At 42.1% G+C, this 21,912-nt stretch overlaps 1 protein-coding gene across 3 annotated transcripts in view; it reads right to left on the bottom strand.

Moving 5' to 3' along the window:
* The window catches only part of UHRF2 (ubiquitin like with PHD and ring finger domains 2), a 195,213-nt gene that overhangs the window by 63,613 nt on the left and 109,688 nt on the right, over positions 1 to 21,912 (bottom strand). For all 3 annotated transcript variants that reach the window (XM_038401747.2, XM_038401749.2, XM_043514922.1), the window contains exons 6-8: positions 21,126 to 21,312; positions 15,770 to 15,893; positions 15,295 to 15,402 (exon numbers count right to left, since the gene is read on the bottom strand). In XM_038401747.2, the coding sequence (XP_038257675.1) occupies positions 15,295 to 15,402; positions 15,770 to 15,893; positions 21,126 to 21,312 (419 nt within the window). The remainder of the gene's footprint in view (positions 1 to 15,294; positions 15,403 to 15,769; positions 15,894 to 21,125; positions 21,313 to 21,912) is intronic.

Here is a 21,912-nt window from a genome sequence, read left to right as displayed (position 1 = left end):
CTATGGCTTCTTTTTTCTTCTAGTACTCTCACTGACTTCTATTACTGTTTTTATTCCTTCATTATAGTTTTCTTCTCTCTTCTCTTCCTTCCCAATAAAACATCCTTTCCCTCATTACTTTCTCTCATCTTTCCTCCATTTTGTTTCTCCCGTCCCCAGGCTACAGAGCAATATTTCCATAGGCTGCTCTGCCTTAAAAAAATTTGGTGGGACTAATGCCCCAGGCAAGTGATACTTCTGAAAATGGCCCTTTTGATGGTGAAGAACTTGGGTCCAGTAGTGATATTAAGTCACCTTCTTCCCAAGTCAGAGATCTAAAAACCTTACGGAAGTGACAGTGTTAGCAGTGTGTGTGTATATATATGTGCATATATATGTATGAACATGTGCTAGTAACATCTTTTAAGAACCTTAAGGAGTTTTTTTGCATGAGAAACTAAGAAAAGGAAGAAAGTGAGAAAAATTCTGGCCCTGAATTCTTAAGAATCCAATATCAGGAGCCTATGTATCGTTCTGCAGAGCACTCAAGTCAGATAAAAGGGAAAAAAGGGGGAAAAACTGTATAGAAAAGACTTCAGAATTTAAAAAACAAAAACAAAATAAGTATGAAACCATTTAAAATATTAATGTGCGGTTATAGTTAAAGTGACTATGTACAAATGATACCATTTTACTTAACATATTGCTCCCTGTGTTTGTGTTCTACGTCTCATCTACTTGACTTACTGACAAAAAAAAATTTATACTACTTTTTATTCCATTAGTAAACAGCTGCAGAAAAATGAGCTAGGGGTCTATTCTGGTTTGTGTGCCATGAATAGAATTGTTAACCAAATTCTGAATGCATAATTTTCATTACTGTTGACGATGGGTAAGCCAGAAAGAATACAACACGACTTTCAGATCACAACTTGAATTTGCAGAACTGATTCTAAGCCTTGGTCTACACTACGAGGTTAGGTCGAATTTAGCCGCATTAGGTAGATTTTATACGCAACGCGGCTACACAACCAACCCTGTTCCATCGACCTAACGGTCTCTTAAAATCAACTGCTCTACTCCTCCCTAACGAGGGGAGTAGCACTAAAATCAATCTTCTTGGGTCGAATTTGGGGTAGTGCAGACGCAGCATTGTGCAATTCGACGGTATTGGCCTCTGGGAGCTATCCCAGAGTGCTCCAATGTGACCGCTCTGGACAGCGTTTTCAACTCTGATGCACTAGCCAGGTACACAGGAAAAGCCCCAGGAACTTTTGAATTTAATTTCCTGTTTAGTCAGCATGGCGAGCTCAGCAGCACAGGTAACCATGCAATCCCAGAATCGCAAACGAGCTTCAGCATGGAGTGAATGGGAGACACTGGACCTGACTGTTGTATGGAGAGAAGAATCTGTGCAGGCAGAACTCCGATCAAAAAGAAGAAATGCTAATATATATGCCAAAAATCGCACAGGGCCTGGTGGAGAGAGGCTACGCCAGGGACACACAGCAGCGCCGTGTGAAAGTTAAGGCGCTCAGACAAACCTACTACAAGACAAAGGAGGCAAATGGTCGCTCTGGGTCAGAGCCCCATTCATGCCGCTTCTATGATCAGCTGCATGCCATTCTAGGGGGGAACCCTACCAGTACCCCAACACTCTCTGAGGACACCTGTAAGGGGGGAGTCTCACACAACACTGAGGAGGATTTTGTGGATGAGGAGGTGGAGGAGAATGCGCAGCAGGCAAGTGGAGAATCCGTTCTCCCTGGCAGGCAGGACCTTTTCATCACCCTGGAGCCAATACCCTCCCAAGGCAGGATCCCAGACCCTAAAGGCAGAGAAGGCATCTCCAGCGAGTGCACATTTGTAACTACACTACAGGTGTTAAAAGCAATTGTGTTTAGTGTTTGATTTGCCCTGAAGAATTGGGATGCATTCACGGCCAGTACAGCTACTGAAAAAGTCTGTTAACGTGTCTGGGGATGGAGCGGGAATCCTCCAGGGACATCTCCATGAAGCTCTCCTGCAGGTACTCTGAAAGCCTTTGCAGAAGGTTTCTGGGGAGGGCTGCCTTTTTTCATCCTCCATAGTAGGACACTTTACCACGCCAAGCCAGTAGCAAGTAGTCTGGAATCATTGCAGCACAAAGGATGGCAGCGAATGGTCCTGGGTTTTGGTTGCATTCATGCAACATTCGGTCTTTATCTTTCTGTGTCAGCCTCAGGAGAGTGATATTATTCATGGTCACCTGGCTAAAATAGGGGAATTTTTGTAAGGGAACAGTAAAAGGACCCCACTCATGCTGGGCTGTTTGCGCTTGGCTAAAAGGGATCATCCCAGAGAATAGCCACGCGGGGGGGAGGGAGGGGTGTGCTGCACATCCAGCCCAAAACCACAGCCCCCCCTTTTAAAACAGCAAACCCAACCGGCATTGCTTGCTATGGGAAAGATGGGCGCTGCAGTTTCAAACCATTCCCACATGTTATGAAGGCAGAAGAAGCCAACCCTGCATACCCTTTGGCTTACCATAGCTGCCAGGAAATCAAATTCTGTTGCCCAGCTGTGCGTGATGTGTCACCACACCGGCAAGCGCTCAATATAAAAGGCAAAATGCAACCTTGCACCTTTCTCGGCCATCCCACGTTGACATCGGTGAAACGTCCCTTGTGATCCACAAGTGCTTGCAGCACCATTGCGAAATATCCCTTGCGGATTATGTACTGGTTGGCAAGCTGGTCTGGTACCAAGATAGGGATATGGGTTCCGTCTATCGCCCCACCACAGTTAGGGAACCCCATTGCAGCAAAGCCATCCACTATGATCTGCATATTTCCCAGAGTCACTACCCATGCTAGCAGAAGCTCACTGATTGCCTTAGCTACTTGGATCACAGCAGCCCCCACGGTAGATTTGCCCACTCCAAACTGATTCCCAACTGACCGGTAGCAGTCAGGCATTGCAAGCTTCCTCAAGGCTATCACCACTCGCTTCTCAACTGTCAGGACAAGTCTCATCTTGGTATTCCTGCGCTTCAGAGCGGGGGGAAAGCAACTCACAAAGTTCCATGAAAGTGGCCTTACGCATGCGAAAGTTTCGCCACCACTGGGAATCATCCCATACCTGCAACACTATGTGGTTCCACCAGTCTGTGCTTGTTTGCCGGGCCCAGAATCGGCATTCTACTGTATCAACCTGCCCCACTGCCGCCATGATGTCCCAATTGCCACATCCCATGCTTTCAGGAACATCTGCATCCATGTCCTCCTCACAATCGTCCTCGTGCTGGAGTCTCCTAGCCAGGTTCTGCACATACTGCAGGATAATGCACGAGGTGTTTACAATGCTCACAACAGCAGCACTGAACTGAGCAGTCTCCATGCTTGCCATGCTATGGCGTCTGCCTGGGTAACCCAGGGAAAAAGGAGCGAAAAGATTGTTTGCTGTTACTTTCAAGGAGGGAGGGAGGTAGAGAGGGAAGGGAAATTGATGACATGTACCCAAAACCACCTGCAACAATGTTTTTGGGCCATCAGGCATTGGGAGCTTAACCCAGAATTCCAATGGGCAGTGGGGACTATGGGATATCTACCCACAATGCACCACTCCATGAGTCGATGCTAGCCACGGTATTGAGAATGCACTCCGCCAACCTACTGCACTTAGTGGGGACATACACAATCGACTGTACAAAATCGCTTTCTAAAGATTGACTTTTATAAAATTGACCTAATTTCGTAGTATAGACATACCCTTAGAAAAGTTGTTTTTTTATTTATAACCTGAGAATATTTGATCTGGAAGTCAACGAGAGATATTAAACACAGAACTCTGCAATTCCATTTTTATAGATCAACTTTTCAGAATACAATTTGGACTTTGAACTACTTGTTTTCATTCTCTTCATATATGTGTGTTTTGACCAGGACATGATAATCATAGAATATCAGGGTTGGAAGGGACCTCAGGAGGTCATCTAGTCCAACTGCCTGCTCAAAGCAGGACCAATCCCCAACTAAATCATCCCAGCCAGGGCTTTGTCAAGCCTTAAAAACCTCAAAGGAAGAAGATTCCACCACCTCCCAAGGTAACGCATTCCAGTGCTTCACGACCCTCCTAATCTAAAAATTTTTTTCCTAATATCCAACCTAAACCTCCCACACTGCAACTTAAGACCATTACTCCTTGTTCTGTCATCTGCAGCCACTGAGAACCGTCTAGACCCATCTTCTTTGGAACCCCCTTTCAGATAGTTGAAAGCAGCTATCAAATCCCCCATCATTCTTCTCTTCTGCAGACTAAACAATCCCAGTTCCCTCAGCCTCTCCTCATAAGTCATGTATTCCAGTACCCTAATCATTTTGTTGCCCTCTATTGGACTCTTTCCAATTTTTCCACATCCTTCTTGTAGTATGGGGCCCAAAACTGGACACAGTACTCCAGATGAGGCCTCACCAATGTCGAACAGAGAGGAATGATCACGTCCCTCGATCTACTGGCAATGCTTCTATTTGTACAGCCAAAAATGCCGTTAGTCTTCTTGGCAACAAGGGCACACTGTTGACTCATATCCAGCTTCTCATCCACTGTAACCCCTAGGTCCTTTTAAACCTCTTTATTATGGTTAATACACTGAATCCTTCCTAAACTAACAGGTTACACTGAGTACTGAATGAATTTTCAGAGAATATATAAGTAAATGGTAAATAGCTTTAATTAATTTTTTTTTATGAGATTACAGGTTTGGTTGATAAAGGTAATAGGGTTGATGTAATATACTTAGATTTCTGTAAAGTGTTTGAACTTGGTATGGCACAATATTTTGATTAAAAAAACTAGAATATAAAATTAACATGGCACACATTAAATGGATTAAAAATTGGCTAACTGATAGGGCTCAAAATGTAACTGTAAATAGGGAATCATCATTGAGTGGGTGTGTTTCATCAATAACCTACGAAAAAAAACATAAATCATCCTTGATAATGTTTGAAGATTACACAAAATTGGGGGAGTGGTAAATAATGAAGCAGATAAATGACTGAGTCAGAGAGATCTGAATTGCTTGGTAAACTGGGTGCAAACAAACAATATGCATTTTAACACACCTAAATGTAAATATGTACATCTTGGAAGAAAGAACGCAGGCCATACTTACAGGATGGGACTTTATCCTGGGAAGCAGTGGCTCTGAAAAAGATTTGGGGGCCCTGGGGGAAAAAATCAGTTGAACAGGAGCTCCCAGTGTGACACAGAGCTAATGTGATCCTGGGATGCATAAACAGGGGAATTTTGAATAGCAGTAGAGAGGATATTACATCTCTATTTTTGGCACTGGGAGAATGTTGCTCTGGTGTCCACAATTCAAGGAGGATGTTGATAAACTGGAGAAGGTTCAGAGAAGAACCATGAGAAGGATCAGAAGATTAGAAAACATGATGTATAGTGACAGATTCCACGAGCTCAATCTAGTTAAGCTTAACAAACAGAAGATTAAGGGTTGACTTGATTCCAGTCTATAAGTATCTACATGGGGAACAAATATTTAAAAACTGGCTCTTCAATATAACAGAGAAAGGTATGACAGAATCCAATGGCTGGAAATTGAAGCTAGACAAATTCAGACATGGTGATAGTTATTAACCATAAGAACAATTTATCAAGGGATGTAGTGGATTCTCCATCATTAACAATTTTAAAATCAAGATTGGATGTTTTTCTAAATGATATCCTCTAGGTATTATTTTGGGGAAGTTGTGTGACCTGTGTTATACCAGAGATCAAATCAGATTATCAAAATGATCCCTTCTGCTCTTGTAATCTATGAAAATTCCATGCGCACAACAATGAAACTATACTCTCAACTCTAAGTTCTCTTTTTTTTAAATAGAATTTGTAAAATAGATCATGTTCCCAAATGTGGCACAAGAGCTTGATTTAACCCTCTTACCTTAGTTTTATGCTGGTGTAACTCTATTGACATCAGTATAAAACCAGTGCAATGGAGTGAAAAATCAGGGCAAAAGATCCTTGACTCCACCAAGAAAGTAAGTTGTTACCCTGGATTTGTTCTTCCTTTTACAAAACACTTTACTTGCTTGTATAGCAAATAATTAAAGGCAGATAATTTGTATTTAGGATAAATCCCTATTCTTGGCGCCTAGAATTTTTTGCAGGTTTGTGGCTGTACATAAAAGGTATATATTTCACTAATGAAAAGCATATTATCTAAATATCTTCTAAAAGGAAACGCGAGATAAAAGGCTCTCTTTTACACACTGTAGATGGTCAAACTGTGATTTTGTAAGGCCTGGTCTACACTACGAGTTTATGTCAGATTTAGAAGCATTACATCGAATTAACCCTGCAGTTGTCCACACAACAAAACCATTTTTTTTTTTGACAAAAAGATTTCTGTACTCCTCCCCAACGAGGGGATTAGCGCTGAAATCAACATCGCCGTTTCGAATTAGGGTTAGTGTGGAATCAATTCGAAGGTATTGGTCTCCGGGAGCCATCCCACAGTGCACCATTGTGATGCTCTGGACAGTATTCTGAGCTCGAATGCATTGGCCAGGTCTACAGGAAAAGCCCCAGGAACTTTTGAATCTCATTTCCTGTTTGGTCAGGCGAGCTCATCAGCACAGATGACCATGTAGTCCCAGAATCGAAAAACAGCTCCAGCATGGACCAAAGGAGAGGTACTGGATCTGATCGCTGTATTGGGAGAGGAATCCGTGCTATCAGAACTACGTTCCAAAAGATGAAATGCCAAAACATTTCAAAAAATCTCCGAGGCCATGAGGAACAGAGGCTACAGCAGGGATGCAACACAGTGCCGCGTGAAACTTAAGGAGCTCAAACAAGCGTACCAGAAAAATAAAGAATCAAATGGACGCTCCGGGACAGAGCCTCAGACATGCTGCTTCTACGCTGAGCTGCATGCAATGCTAGGGGAGGCCGCCACCACTATCCCACCCCTGTCCGTGGACTCCGATGATGGGGTACTATCCACCAGGCCTGATAATTTTGCGGATGATGAGGAGGACGACGAGCTTGAGGAGAGCACACAGCACACCATTCTCCCCAACAGCCAGGATCTTTTTCTCACCCTGACTGAAATACCCTCCCAACCCAACAAAGCCGGAGAAGGGACCTCTGGAGAATTACCTTTTAAAATATAATACACGTTATAAGCGTTTCTTAATGATTAAGTAGCCCTAAGGACTTGGGATTCATTCATGGGCAGTACAGCTACTCATTTCCATTTGAATCTCATTTCCTGTTTGGCCAGGCAAGCTCATCATCATAGGAGACCATGCAGTCCCAGAATTGAAAAAGATCTCCAGCATGGACCAAACGTTTAAAAGCAAGTGTGTTTAATGATTAATTTGCCTGGCATTCGCGGCCAGTACAGTGACTGGAAAAGTCTGTTAACGTGTCTGGGGATGAAGCAGAAATCCTCCAGGGATATCTCCATAAAGCTCTCCTGGATGCACTCCCAAAGCCTTTGCAAAAGGTTTCTGGGGAGGGCAGCCTTATTCCGTCCCCCATGGTAGGATACTTTACCACGCCAGGCCAGTAGCAGGTAATCGGGAATCATTGCGGAACAAAACATTGCAGAGTATGATCCTGGTGTTTGCTGGCATCAAACAACATCTGTTCTTTATCTCTCTGTATTACCCTCAGCAGAGTAATATCATTCATGGTCACCTGGTTGAAATAGGGTGGTTTTAGTAAGCGGACATTCAGAGGTGCCCGTTCCTGCTGGGCTGTTTGCCTGTGCCTGAAAAGAAATCCTTCCCGCAGTTAGCCACGCAGTGGGGAGGGGGGTCATTGGCATTGAACTGTTTGCATTTGGCTAGCAGGGATCTTCCCTGATACCAGCCACGCGGTGGAGCGACGGATAAAGTGATCATCCCAGAGAATTGGATGGAACGGGGGGGTTAGTTTGGTTTCTGCTGCTGCACGTTAACAGGAAAACTGCAGCACTAAATGGACAACTCAACGTGTTTTGCTTGGTATGGGAGAGGAGGGCGCTGCTGTTATGAAGGTTGCAGAGGCGGAAAGACTATGGCTTACCATGGCCGCCTGCAAGCCGAATTCTGTTGCCTGTCATTGCGTGTGTGATCTCTAACACCAAAGCCACAGGCACTCAATATAAGAAACAAAATGCAACCTTGTACCAAAATCACATGTGCTATGTAATGTGAATAGTGTTGTTCACCATGAAAGAGTATAGCCATTCTTCTGTAAAATGTATCTTTTAAAATACTTCACTCCCTTTTTTTCCTCCAGCAGCTGCAAATGTTTTAAGCCTCCCTCCTCCGTCCCAAAGGGCTATTTCAGATAAGGCGGTAAAAAAAACGCACGTGCAATGAAACGTTCTCTGAGCTCATGCAGTCGTCCAGGACTGACAAAGTTCAGTAGAATGTGGAGAGGGACACAATAGCAGAGTACAGGAAAGTGGCCGATGAATGCGAGGAGAGGTGGCGGCAGGCAGATCAGAGAAGACATGACGCAATGCTGGGGCTACTGCGGGATCAAACTCATATGCTCCAGCGTATGGTTGAGCTGCAGGAAAGGCAGCAGGAGAAAAGACTGCCACTACAGCACCTGTGTAATCAACCGCCCTCCTCCCCAAGTTCCATAGACTCCTCACCCAGACACCCAAGAACGCGGTGCGGGGGCCTCCGGCCACCCAGCCACTCCACCCAGGGGATTGCCCAAGCAACAGACGGCTTGGGTTCAATAATTTTTAAAGTGCTGTGTGGCCTTGTCCTTCCCTCCTCCACCACCCAACGCGGTGCTCCCCCCTCCACCACTCCTCCCAGGCTACCTTGGCAGTTATCCCCCTATTTAGATTTAATTTTGGTGAGTAGCGAGGACCTCATAGAAGAAATGGTTGTAGGGGACAATCTTGGCTCAAGTGATCATGAGCTAATTCAGTTCAAACTAAATGGAAGGATTAACAAAAATAAATCTGCAAATAGAGTTTTTGATTTCAAAAGGGCTGACTTTCAAAAATTAAGGAAATTAGTTAGGGAAGTGGATTGGATTGAAGAACTTATGGATCTAAAGGTAGAGAAGGCCTGGGATTACTTTAAATCAAAACTGCAGAAGCTATCAGAAGCCTGTATCCCAAGAAAGGGGAAAAAATTCATAGGAAGGAGTTGTAGACCAAGCTGGATGAGCAAGCATCTTAGAGAGGTGATTAAGAAGAAGCAGAAAGCATACAGGGAGTGGAAGATGGGAGGGATCAGCAAGGAAAGCTACCTAATTGAGGTCAGAACATGTAGGGATAAAGTGAGACAGGCTAAAAGTCGAGTAGAGTTGGACCTTGCAAAGGGAATTAAAACCAATAGTAAAAGGTTCTATAACCATATAAATAAGAAGAAAACTAAGAAAGAAGAAGTGGGGCCGCTTAACACTGAGGATGGAGTGGAGGTTAAAGATAATCTAGGCATGGCCCAATATCTAAACAAATACTTTGCCTCAGTCTTTAATAAGGCTAAAGAGGATCTTAGGGATAATGGTAGTATGACAAATGGGAATGAGGATATGGAGGTAGATATTACCATATCAGAGGTAGAAACGAAACTCAAACAGCTTAATGAGACTAAATCGGGGGGCCCAGATAATCTTCATCCAAGAATATTAAAGGAATTGGCACCTGAAATTGCTTAAGCCCATTAGCAAGAATTTTTAATGAATCTGTAAACTCAGGAGTAGTACCGAATGATTGGAGAATTGCTAATATAGTTCCTATTTTTAAAAAAAGAAAAAAAAGTGATCCGGGTAACTACAGGCCAGTTAGTTTGACATCTATAGTATGCAAGGTCCTGGAAAAAATTTTGAAGGAGAAATAAGTTAAGGACATTGATATCAATGGTAAATGGGACAAAATACAAAAGGTAGATCGTGCCAAACCAACCTAATCTCCTTTTTTGAAAAAGTAACAGATTTTTTAGATAAAGGAAATGCAGTGGATCTAATTTACCTAGATTTCTGCAAGGCATTTGATACCGTGCCACATGGGGAATTATTAGTTAAATTGGAGAAGATGGGGATCAATATGAACATCAGAAGGTGGATAAGGAATTGGTTAAAGGAGAGACTGCAACGGGTCCTACTGAAAGGAGAACTGTCAGGTTGGAGGGAGGTTACCAGTGGAGTTCCTCAGGGATCCGTTTTGGGACCAATCTTTTTATTACTGACCTTGGCACAAAAAGTGGGAGTGTGCTAATAAAGTTTGCAGATGATACAAAGCTGGGAGGTATTGCCAATTCAGAGAAGGATCGTGATATTATACAGGAGGATCTGGATGACCTTGTAAACTGGAGTAATAGTAATAGGATGAAATTTAATAGTGAAAAGTGTAAGGTTATGCATTTAGGGATTAATAATAAGAATTTTAGTTATAAGTGGAGTGCATCAATTAGAAGTAATGGAAGAGGAGAAGGACCTTGGAGTATTGGTTGATCATAGGATGACTATGAGCTGTCAACGTGATATGGCTGTGAAAAAAGCTAATGCGGTTTTGGGATGCATCAGGAGAGGCATTTCCAGTAGGGATAAGGAGGTTTTAGTACCGTTATACAAGGCACTGGTGAGACCTCACCTGGAATACTGTGTGCAGTTCTGGTCTCCTATGTTTAAAAAGGATGAATTCAAACTGGAGCAGGTAGAGAGAAGGGCTACTAGGATGATCCGAGGCATGGAAAACTTGTCTTATGAAAGGAGACTTAAGGAGCTTGGCTTGTTTAGCCTAACTAAAAGAAGGTTGAGGGGAGATATGATTGCTCTCTATAAATATATCAGAGGGATAAATACAGGAGAGGGAGAGGAATTATTTCAGCTCAGCACCAATGTGGACACAAGAACAAATGGGTATAAACTGGCCACCAGGAAGTTTAGACTTGAAATTAGACGAAGGTTTCTAACCATCAGAGGAGTGAAGTTTTGGAATAGCCTTCCAAGGGAAGCAGTGGGGGCAAAAGATCTATCTGGTTTTAAGATTCTACTCGATAAGTTTATGGAGGAGATGGTATGATGGGATAATGGGATTTTGGTAAGTAATTGATCTTTAAATATTCAGGGTAAATAAGACTAATCCCCTGAGATGGGATATTAGATGGATGGGATCTGAGTTACTATAGAAAATTCTTTCCTGGGTATCTGGCTGGTGAATCTTGCCCATATGCTCAGGGTTTAGCTGATTGCCATATTTGGGGTCGGGAAGGAATTTTCCTCCAGGGCAGACTGGAGAGGTCCTGGAGGTTTTTCGCCTTCCTCTGTAGCATGGGGCATGAGTGACTTGAGGGAGGCTTCTCTGCTCCTTTAAGTCTTTAAACCATGATATAAGGACTTCAATAGCTCAGACATAGGTGAGGTTTTTTGTAGGAGTGGGTGGGTGAGATTCTGTGGCCTGCATTGTGCAGGAGGTCGGACTAGATGATCAGAATGGTCCCTTCTGACCTTAGTATCTATGAATCTATTTATGTGACGAATAAATAAAGAATGCATGAATGTGAAGCAACAATTACTTTATTGCCTCTGCAAGTGGTGATCGAAGGTTGGAGGGAAGGGTGCTTAGCTTAAAGGAAAGTAGAGTGAAACGGGGGGGAGGGGAGAGGGTTCCACCAAGGAGAAACAAACAGAACTTTCACACCGTAGCCTGGCCATTCCTGAAACTGGTTTTCAAAGCTTCTCTGATGCGCACTGCGCCCTCCTGTACTCTTCTAACCGCCCTCGTGTCTGGCTGAGCATAATCAGGAGCCAGGCGATTTGCCTCAACCTCCCACAACACCATAAACGTCTCCCCCTTACTCTCACAGATAGTATGGAGCGCACAGCAAGCAGTAATAACAATGGGAATCTTGGTTTTGCTGAGGTCTAACCGAGTCAGTAAACTGCGCCAGCGCACTTTTAAACGTCCAAATGCACATTCTACCACCATTCTACACTTGCTCAGCCTATAGTTGAACAGCTCCTGACTACCGTCCAGGGTGCCTGCGTATGGCTTCATGAGCCAGAGCATTAAGGAGTAGGCAGGGTCCCCAAGGACAACTATAGGCATTTCAACATCCCCAAAAGTAATTTTCTGGTCTGGAAAGTAAGTCCCTTGCTGCAGCTTTTGAAACAGACCAAAGTTCCTGAAGATGCGAGCGTCATGTACCTTTCCCGCCCACCCCACGTTGATGTTGGTGAAACGTCCCTTGTGATCCACCAATGCTTGCAGCACCATTGAAAAGTATCCCTTGCGGTTTATGTACTGGCTGCCCTGGTGGATGGTCCCAAGATAGGGATATGGGTTCTGTCTATACCCCTACCACACTTAGGGAATCCCATTACAGCAAAGCTATCCACTATGACCTGGACATTTCCCAGAGTCACTACCTTTGATAGCATCAGTTCAATGATTGCGCTGGCTACTTGCATCACAGCAACCCCCACAGTACATTTGCCCACTCCAAATTGATTCCCAACTGATTGGTAGCTGTCTGGCGTTGCAAGCTTCCACAGGGCTATTGCCTCTTGCTTCTCAACTGTGAGGGCTGCTCTCATCTTGGTATTCTTGCACTTCAGGGCAGGGGAAAGCAAGTCACAAAGGTCCATAAAAGTGCTCTTACGCATGCGAAAGTTTTGGAGCTACTGGGAATCATCCCAAACCTGCAACACTATGCGGTCCCACCACTCTGCACTTGTTTCCCAGGTCCAAAAATCGGCATTCCATGGCATGAGCCTGCTCCAGGAACACGAGGATCTCCAAATTGCCAGGGACCACGGTTTTACAGAAATCTGTGAGCGGCTGCTGTGTAGCAATGCAGTACCGTGTCTGCCAACACCCAGGAGACATACGGTGATGGTGAGCTGAGCGGGCTCCAAGCTTGCCGTGTCTGCTCGGGTAATCCAGGAAAAAAGGTGCAAAACAATTGTCTGCCGTTGCTTTCACCAAGGGATGGAGGGAGGGAAGGAGGGACCTGACGATTTGTACCCAGAACCACCCGCAACAATGTTTTTGCCCCATCAGGCATTGGGATTTCTACCCAGAATTCAAATGGGTGGCGGAGATTGCGGGAACTGTGGGATAGCTACTCACAGTGCAATGCTCCGGAAGTCAACGGTTGCCTCGGTACTGTGGACGCACTCCGCTGACTAAATGCACTTAGAGCATTTGTGTGGGGACACACACAATTAACTGTATAAAAACGCTTTCTACAAAACCGACTTCTATAAATTCGACCTAATTATGTAGTGTAGACATGGCCTAAGAGTCTAGAACCAAATTCAGTCTCCAACAGGCTTTTGGGTTAAGAAGGTTTGAAACTCGGAGAAATGTCTCACAATAGAGATGTGAAGAACTCAACTTTGTCTTGTCCACTCCTCAAATACTGGGAAGAGTAGAAGCATGTTTACAAAGCACCTTCAGTTGCTCTAGCTAAAATCCATCCTACAAGAAATACAGGATTAGGGCAATATTGGAGGATTTAAATTTAAGCTTTTTTGTTCTGCTCCATGCACTGAATTTCCCCCATATTTTGGTATATTCTATAGTCCTAAATTAGTTATTGGAAAACAACAGGATGTTTATCATTTGGACAAAATAGCTTTTTGTTATTACATCTTTTCAAATCCATGCAGCTAAGTGGCATGTGTCTGCATGATACAGAAGACATTGATTTAACAGATTAGGCACTCAAATATTAAGGTAAATCTATGAAGTTAATCATCTACTGCAGTATCATCTTGAAGGCTTCTAAAGGAAAAAAGAGCCCTTCCTACATTTTGAGTACAGATCCTTCCTCGTTATTATTTGTATTACAGTAACAGCAGAGGCCTCAATTATATTAGGGTCCTCTGCGCCAATCGCTGTAAAAACACATATACAGACAATATGTTCTGAATAGTTTACAAATCCTCTAAGAAGGTCAACTTTTAAGACGAATGCTTGTGTTTCTGAATTTTAGGAGCTATTTTCTTATTAGATTTACGCTTTCTTTCCTTTGTGGTGATGGGATTCCTTCAAGGAGAATAACTGCTTTTATCCGATTTTTATTTTATTTTATTTTTTAGCACCAGAGCTCTGGACTTAACTTTGGAGGACTATTTGATGGACCTCTGCAATCTGGGAAATTGGAGCTGGAACTCAAGTTCATCATTTTGTTGGTTTTCAGGACTCTGGAAAGACCATAATTTCTGTTTCCAACTACTCTGTTACCATCTCCCATGTGATTCCAAACAACCTTCTAGCAAAAATACAAAACTAGCAAGTTCTAGAAGCAAAACAATGATTCTAAAAGGAAGACAAGCTAGTGTCAGGTGTCAAACCCACTTTGCAGAACCACCAAGAGTGTCCTTAATCTGCTAAGTAGGAAGCAGCTAAACTGGTGGCTGAATGAGTAGGTGAGGAAACGAGAACATTGCCGCTAAGTGATAAGCACAAGAGAAAATTTCTGATGCCATGGTAATTTGCCCCAAGACCCATATACCATTCCAAAATATAAAATTCCTCTAAAAAAATACGAGGAAAACTTGTTTGCCATAAGTTTAAAAAAAAAAAAAAAAAAAAAAAGTGTCCCTTGTTAAACTTCATTGAACTTAGAAAAGGAAATATCTGGTCTCCTCTTTGGAGGAAGAGATAATGGGAGGACAGTCAGTTCAACAAACATGCCAGAAGGAAGGGCTTTCAGATGTCTTCATTCTCCAAGCCAGCCCTTCCACTCTCAAAAAAAGGAGTTATCCTCTATTAAGATGGACCCGACAATTATTATTATTTCTATCCAAATCAGTAGAGTCAAAACAGGAGAAAAAGAATTAGCCAGTTTTGAAAATAAATGACCACTTTCCTAACTAGAAAAACAAAAATCAATTATGTTGATTAGTCTTAGTATTTCTCAATGTCAGATGAGGCAGGGGAAAAGAGGAAACAACAACTGAAGGTACTGGTATCAGTTATGTCTCACCTGAGAAAGATTAGTGCCACTTTGTGATAAACCATTAAACGTTTTCTAAAGTCTAGTCCGATAGCACACTGAGTGTTCCATTCAGGATCTTGATATGAAAGACTGAAAATGAATCCTAATTACAGTGGGTGCACTTCAAAAGTTCATTTGAGTTTTGGAGGTATTACCAATTCCAGTGCTATTCCCCATTTTAAGTATAGTATTGATCACTACAACTAGTAGTAGCTCTAAAACCAGAATGAACTGTTAAATGTGCCCACTGTACTTTATTGTACTGAAAATGACAGCAATCAATACCAAAGCCATTCGTGTACCCAATCTATACCCAATAGAGAATTCTAAAGCAACATACCTGAACTCTGAATTTCCAGGTTGTTCCAACAGGAACGCCAGGTATAGGTCCATAGTGGTTAGAAGGAACAATAGTGCATTCCTTAGTACGACCAACACAAGCCATACCCTACCAACATATCAGAGAGAAGAAACTAATTTTATTAAAGTTTCTTTTCAAAGTTGATGCAGACATAAGGATCTCTGATTATTATAATAAAAATGTTTTATATACATTTTTTCAATCAATTTTATGTAAATTCTAGTTTTTATTTATAATCCTTGTCTCTAGTAAACTTTAAAAAAAGGATTTTGACTGTTTTAACTTTTGGAGACAATGGGAAAAATTCAGCATTGGTTTACACACTGTGCAATTCCACTGAAGACTGCATAATGTGTAATTTAGTACTGAACTTTGCACAGTTAATTTATATGTATTGTCACAGATATAACACATACACACACAGAGTTATATTTATTCTTGATATACACTTTACCTTGCCCCAGTCTCGCTGACTCTCAGTACTGGCAGATGGCATCTTTGCTTTCTTTTTACTCTGCTTGAGCTTTTCCCCAGCCTTTACAACTTCATTAGAATCATTTTTGCAGGAAGGACAGTACCTTAAAAAAAAGTTGACAGCTTTTTAAATTGCTTAACCTAATGGCAACATATTTACTGTAGCCAGAATGGTGTTGATTAATCCATATTTTCAAGGTTTTGCCAACCTCAAACAATTCCAGTGTAATATAACTGATAATAATAATAATGCTTTGCATTTATACTGTACTTTTCCTCCTAAATTCTCAAAATACTTAAAGTATACATTAAAGCAGAGTTCTAACTAAAAAGTAATTCCTAATTCCACCTCCAATTCAAATTTGTGCAATCTCATTGTCTTCAATATGGATATGCAGGTGTAACTCAAGGCTCTGATTTTGACCTTGAGATTGGATCTTACTGAACAGCAAGGCATGAGTCAGATTAGACTTTTGTTTTGTGAGTTCTGCATGGCTGACTATAAAAATAACAAGAATAAGTGGCTGCCAACCACACTGTAAGAAAAACTGACAACATACTGTGACAAAGCTCTGTCCTTGCCTCTGTGGGTCCCACGTTTCCTTGCGGATTTCGCTAGCCTCAGAGGCTCACTGTGAACCTCCACGTAACCCTTCTTTCTCTAGAGACAAGGGTCACAGTCTACTGAGCCATTTTCATCATAAACCAGCGAGGGAGGTGAGGAGAAGTTATCCTTCCTTGCACAGTCTCTGTTGTCTCCCAGTCTCAGTGATTAATCAGGGGGCAAAGGTGGTGAGGGGGGGGAAGAGCCCGGGCCCACCCTCTACTCCGGGCTCCAGCTCAGGGACCCTAATAGTATCAGCTATGGTAGCTGACCTTTTAGAAACATGACATGTACAATTCCCTGTGCTATTTCCCCCAAAGCAGCCCTCATTTCCTCAAGCTCCACTTCACCCTTACTTCAGGGCCTCCTTCCTTGTGCCTGATTGGTGTGTACTACTCAGCCTCTCCAATCGCGCAATTTCTTCCCACAGCTCCTGACATGCATACCCACCTGACTAACTGGAGGCTTTTAACTAGTTTCAGCCAGCCCCTGATTGGCTTCAGGTGTCCCAATCAACCTAGCCTTCTCCCTGCCTTCTGGAAAGTTCTTAATTGGCCCCAGGTGTCTTAATTGACCTGGAGCAGCTGCCATTTCACTCATCCCGGTACCAGGGATTTGTTTAGCCTGGAGCTAATATATCTATCTCCCACTACTCTTCCATAGCCATCTGGCCTTGCCCCGTCACAATACTTATGAGGTATATATTATAACAAACCTATTATGTTATGAAACAGGAATCTCTTTATGCCAACTGGAAGAGGGCACAAGAGCACATAAGGGTTACTGGGATCCCCTGGATTTGGTATCTACATAATAGTTTGCCAAAGGGTGGCATTTAAGGTTTTTGTTGAAAGCCTGTGTCATACTGGTCTTCACAATCACTGAGAAATGTATGTACGGATAATATGCAAGAAGTTATGTATATATAGTGAAAATTATGTTCTTAATGCCTGTGAATTAGGGCTGGTTACCAGGAAGTGTTAATAAGTTTCTTTCAGACAGAAGACATCTGTCTGGCTATAGGTAAATTGAGTATTGTGTATTTCACAATAGTTGTCTATTTACAGACTGGGCAAAATGCTAATCAAGAAATTGTAAAAACTACAAGGAGGTTCCCCACAGGAAAAACAAGTATGGGGGTGTCCTGTTTATGAACAAAGACAAAAGAATGTTGGAACTATAACTGGAGGTAAAGAGAAAGATTATGCATCCCTCATCTAAAGGACAAGCTGACAGTGTACTTGTGTTATGAAGAGAGGGTCACAGCCAAGCTGGCTGTTAAATGCTGGGAGAAAGACTTTGGTAAGCTAAACTTCATTAGATAGGAAAATGTATTGTTAGTTAACTCTAGGCTTTAGAAAGCAGGTTATAATTTCATTTTACATGTAACCAGTTATTACCAAATATTTCTACTTGCTCTCATTTGAATCTTTGTATTTTGTTAAATATACTTCTTGGTTTTACTATAAACTTATTTAACTGCTGTGTGCAGTGAAGCTGGTAATCAGGTGAAGGTGAATCTCAGGTGAAGCTGGTAATCAGAAGTATACTACTTCTTTGGGAACTGTGCGAGTATTCAACGGAATGGGCCTATGGCGAACTTGCAGAGGACAGCAGAGCCTGCCTAGGCTGAGAGGAGAGTGCTCGTGAGGGAGCTGACCCTAGCAGGCACAGAAAAGGCTTCCTCACACTAATGGCAGATGGTAGTGAGATGCCTCACAACCCTGGGTACCCCCAGGAAGTGTCACATATATACTGACTGAGGTACAAAGATGGTAAGTTCATTTCCCAAGATCATACAGCAAAAGAGCAAGGATTTGAAAGTTTTCACATTTGACATGGACATACTTCTCTTTGGGCAAGATCTAGTAATATGCTGAGCACTCTGCCCCTGATCCAAAGCACAATACTTTAGCATGAGCAGTCCCATTCAACTGGAAATTGCTGAAATTAGGCAGTAGGACTACTCATTTGCTTAAAGCTAACCAAATGTTAAAGTGCTTTGCTGCATCAGGGCCAGAGTGCTCAGCATCTTGTAGGATCAAGCCCTTTAATCAGAAATACCTTTGAGTGTTCCATGGAAAATTGGTGTAGATTTGACCTAGTTAGGAGTCTTCTAACATCTTATGCTATGCATGTACAGCACATTTTGTCCTGCATTTTTGGCAACATTTTTACAGTGAGCAGCTTAAGAAGGTTGTGCTATGTATGTATGAACAGTTAATTTCTTAGTCAATTGACTTATTCCTTGAATTACACACAAGACAGGCTGTGCTGCTGGTTAAAAAATAAAATGTAAAGAGTTCATGGATGGTGACAGACAAACTAATACAAAAAGTTTAAGGGTAAAATTCTGGCAGAATTGAAGTCAATAGCAAGACTCCTATTAAATGGGGCCAGTATTTCACACTAAGTCAATAAAGGTACTTCACTAGGACAGAGAAATTAGTGTAAGTAAAGAAAGAAAAAACAGAGGTAGCCATCCGTATCTCAGGTTATCCCAAAACTGTATAAAGTTACATTCTATTATTTGAAAAGTAGTATGCAATAAAAAGGACTGTGGAATAATGCATATTCACAATAAGGCAAATTTGGAAGTGTGCATGCAGCTTTAACTATGGCATTTCCTGATTTAAGATTGCTTAACCAAGCAATCTTAATGTTTCCTTAACTGAGCTTTGTATGGAATATTAAATACTGTTTAGCATATAAATAGACTGGTTCTGATCTGTATGAAAATGCCTTATCAGTATTTCCCAAACTGTGGGGTAGAACTGGGGGCTGCCAAGTTTAAATTATTAAAATTTAAAATGGACAATTTTCCACTTTTAAAACAAACAAATATCTGGTATTCAACTAAGGGTCAAACTCTGCCATGAACCTAAATTAGTATGCAAGGCAGAAAGAGAAAAGGAAGAACGCTTCTTTTACATTTCTGTGCAGCGGCATTACATTGCAGAACTGCAATCCTTTACACCAAAGTGAGTGCAAGGACCTCATAGGATTAGCGCAGCTACATAACCTACAAGTGGACAAGCAGCAAGGCCATAGCTGTGCCATTCCATGGCACTGGCTTCCCTGGCCAGAACAGTTCATCTACCTTCATGAATAAAACTCAGAACGCATACGCCTATAGTGCAAACAAAACAAAGTTAAATTTTAAAATGGAAGAAAAGTTATATACCTCATCATCACTGTGGTTCTTCTAGATGTTTTGTACATGTGGATCCCACTTCTGGTATGGGTGTAAGTTCAGAATCTTTTGGCCAGAAGTGTCTGGGGAGCTGTAAATATGCCCTAGATATCCCACCTGAGGGAATATATCGCCTAATGGTCCCGACTGCCACTCAGTTCCCCTCCAGTCCAGAGTTCTAAATATACATAGGACTTCAGAGTAGAGCAGAGGAAGGCAGGATCCACACACCCAAACTATATTGAAAAACTAGTTATAGACAAGGTGAGTAACTTGTTTTTCTTCTTTATGTATTGTCAGTGTGGATCCCACTTCTGGTGACTAAGAAGCAGTCTCCATAAGACTGGTAGAGGGTCTGAGGAGTCCTAATTGAATAGGGATTGCAATACTTGGCCAAAATTGGCATCACATCTGGACTGTCCAAGTCCAAGGATTGATGTTTTACAAAGATATGAATGGAGTTCCAGGTGGTGTCTTTCCAATTCTCCAGTACGGCAATGTTCCTAAGAACGGCTGAGCAGGGTACTTTAGCTCTAACAGAATGAGCGCTATCCTCTTTACAGGGTTTTAGGCATGCCATCTGATATCTTAAATGTATGCACTCTTATCCACTTAATCTTGGAGTGGAAATGGACTGCCCTCTAACAGTGGCACCAAACCGTTGTCTTCATACTCTTGAAGAACTTTCTCTCTCAAGAGTCTCTCATGACAAAAGTCCATGAAGGAGGACAGGGAAGGTGAGTGGGGTGTGGGAAGGACTTGAACTGAATTCCATATCCCGTGGAAATTACCTCCTGGGCCTAAAAGTATGACATAATACTCAGTTCAAGGGAGAATAGGGATAGAAGATTGCCAAACTGAAGAAGCATTAGGTAGGGCTCTTAGTGTTATGCTGGGGCTCCCAACGTGCTATTCAAGCCTGCTGCTTGTTCGAGGAAGAAATGCAGCTGACAGAGAAAAAAGAAGATCTCTTCTTCTGGGCATGGAAGAGAAGGAGAGTCACTGGAATACTGATATGTCTTTGTTTCAGTCTTTATTGAGGTTGCTTTTAGAACCCAAAGGGCTCTCTCTGCTATTATACATATAGTCCAAGAGACTAAAATACTGCTCTGGAGTCCTTTAAGGGAGCAAACATATTCATTAGTTTTTGAACTAAAAGGATCTGAACCTTCAAAAAGGCAGATTCCCATAGTGGCTTGGACCTATTTAGGTATCCCTTAAGAACATCTGGTAAGTTACTGCAGTGAACACTGAATGAGATGGTGTAGCCGAGATTTCTAGGAGAGCCTGGAGAGAATGCTTTGCTAAGAGCTGACCTTCAGAGCTAATCTCTTTTGAGCACCAATTTTTGTTCTTAGGGAAACTTGTCAATAAAGGATGACAAAATCCCAGATATGTTAGTAGTTTGAGATACAAATCTACGAAGAAGCAAAAGAGCATACATTTCTGCAAAAAAGTGTAATTTCTTGGCGTCTCTCTCTTTAGGCACCACTAAGACCCGCATGAATTTTGCGTAAAGTATCATCCTTTTATATTTACCAGTCCTCATCTTCTGGTATCTTGCTTAAAGGTGGATTCAGGCAGTATATATGGTAGGCCATATTACATTCATCGCACAGAAGTTGCATGTGAGCATCCTGTTTTCCACCACACAAATAGCAGGAGCAAAAGCGACATTCCGTATCTGGATCTGCCCTACAGTGCTTGCACTCAGGGCCACTCTTTCCTGTGAAGATAAATTAGAAAACGTTAAGCCTCAGAGAAGTGATTTCAGATTCATAAATATGCCATTATGGGGAGGGAGAAGGTGAAGGGGAAAATGTACTGTAATGCTGTGAGTGCAGGAACTTTCCTACAGTCTGTTTAAAAAAAAAAAAGTCAGGCATAATGATAACTACTGAGAACCATTTATTTACAAAACTACATATATAATAATGTTACATATAAAATACTAATGCCATGTCAATTTGTGGTCTTGTATGAAAGACTTGCAAAGTAGTCATTACCATTTACCAGCCCAGGCACAAAATCTTCTCAATCCCCTTGCCATCAGGATGGTGATGAAACAGCAAAAAGATATTTTACTTTTACTCCATCAAAAAAGATCTCAATTCCTACACCCATGACAAGCTCCACTGATTTCAAAGAGAGTCTGTCCACATGAAGCTTATTACAGGACAATGGACTAATTCCCTAATTCCATGAAGACTTCAGTGAGTAACCACTCCTGTGAGTAACTTTATTCAATCTGATGGAACTGCTCACATGAGAAAAGATATTCATGTATAAGTCTTTGCAGGATTAGACCAAAAAAGCTTCTGCAGAA

The sequence above is a fragment of the Dermochelys coriacea genome, chromosome 5, assembly GCF_009764565.3.
Source record: "Dermochelys coriacea isolate rDerCor1 chromosome 5, rDerCor1.pri.v4, whole genome shotgun sequence".
Classification (NCBI taxonomy): domain Eukaryota; kingdom Metazoa; phylum Chordata; order Testudines; family Dermochelyidae; genus Dermochelys; species Dermochelys coriacea.
Note: the sequence above shows the minus strand (reverse complement) of the source record. Positions and strands in the feature narration are given on the sequence as shown.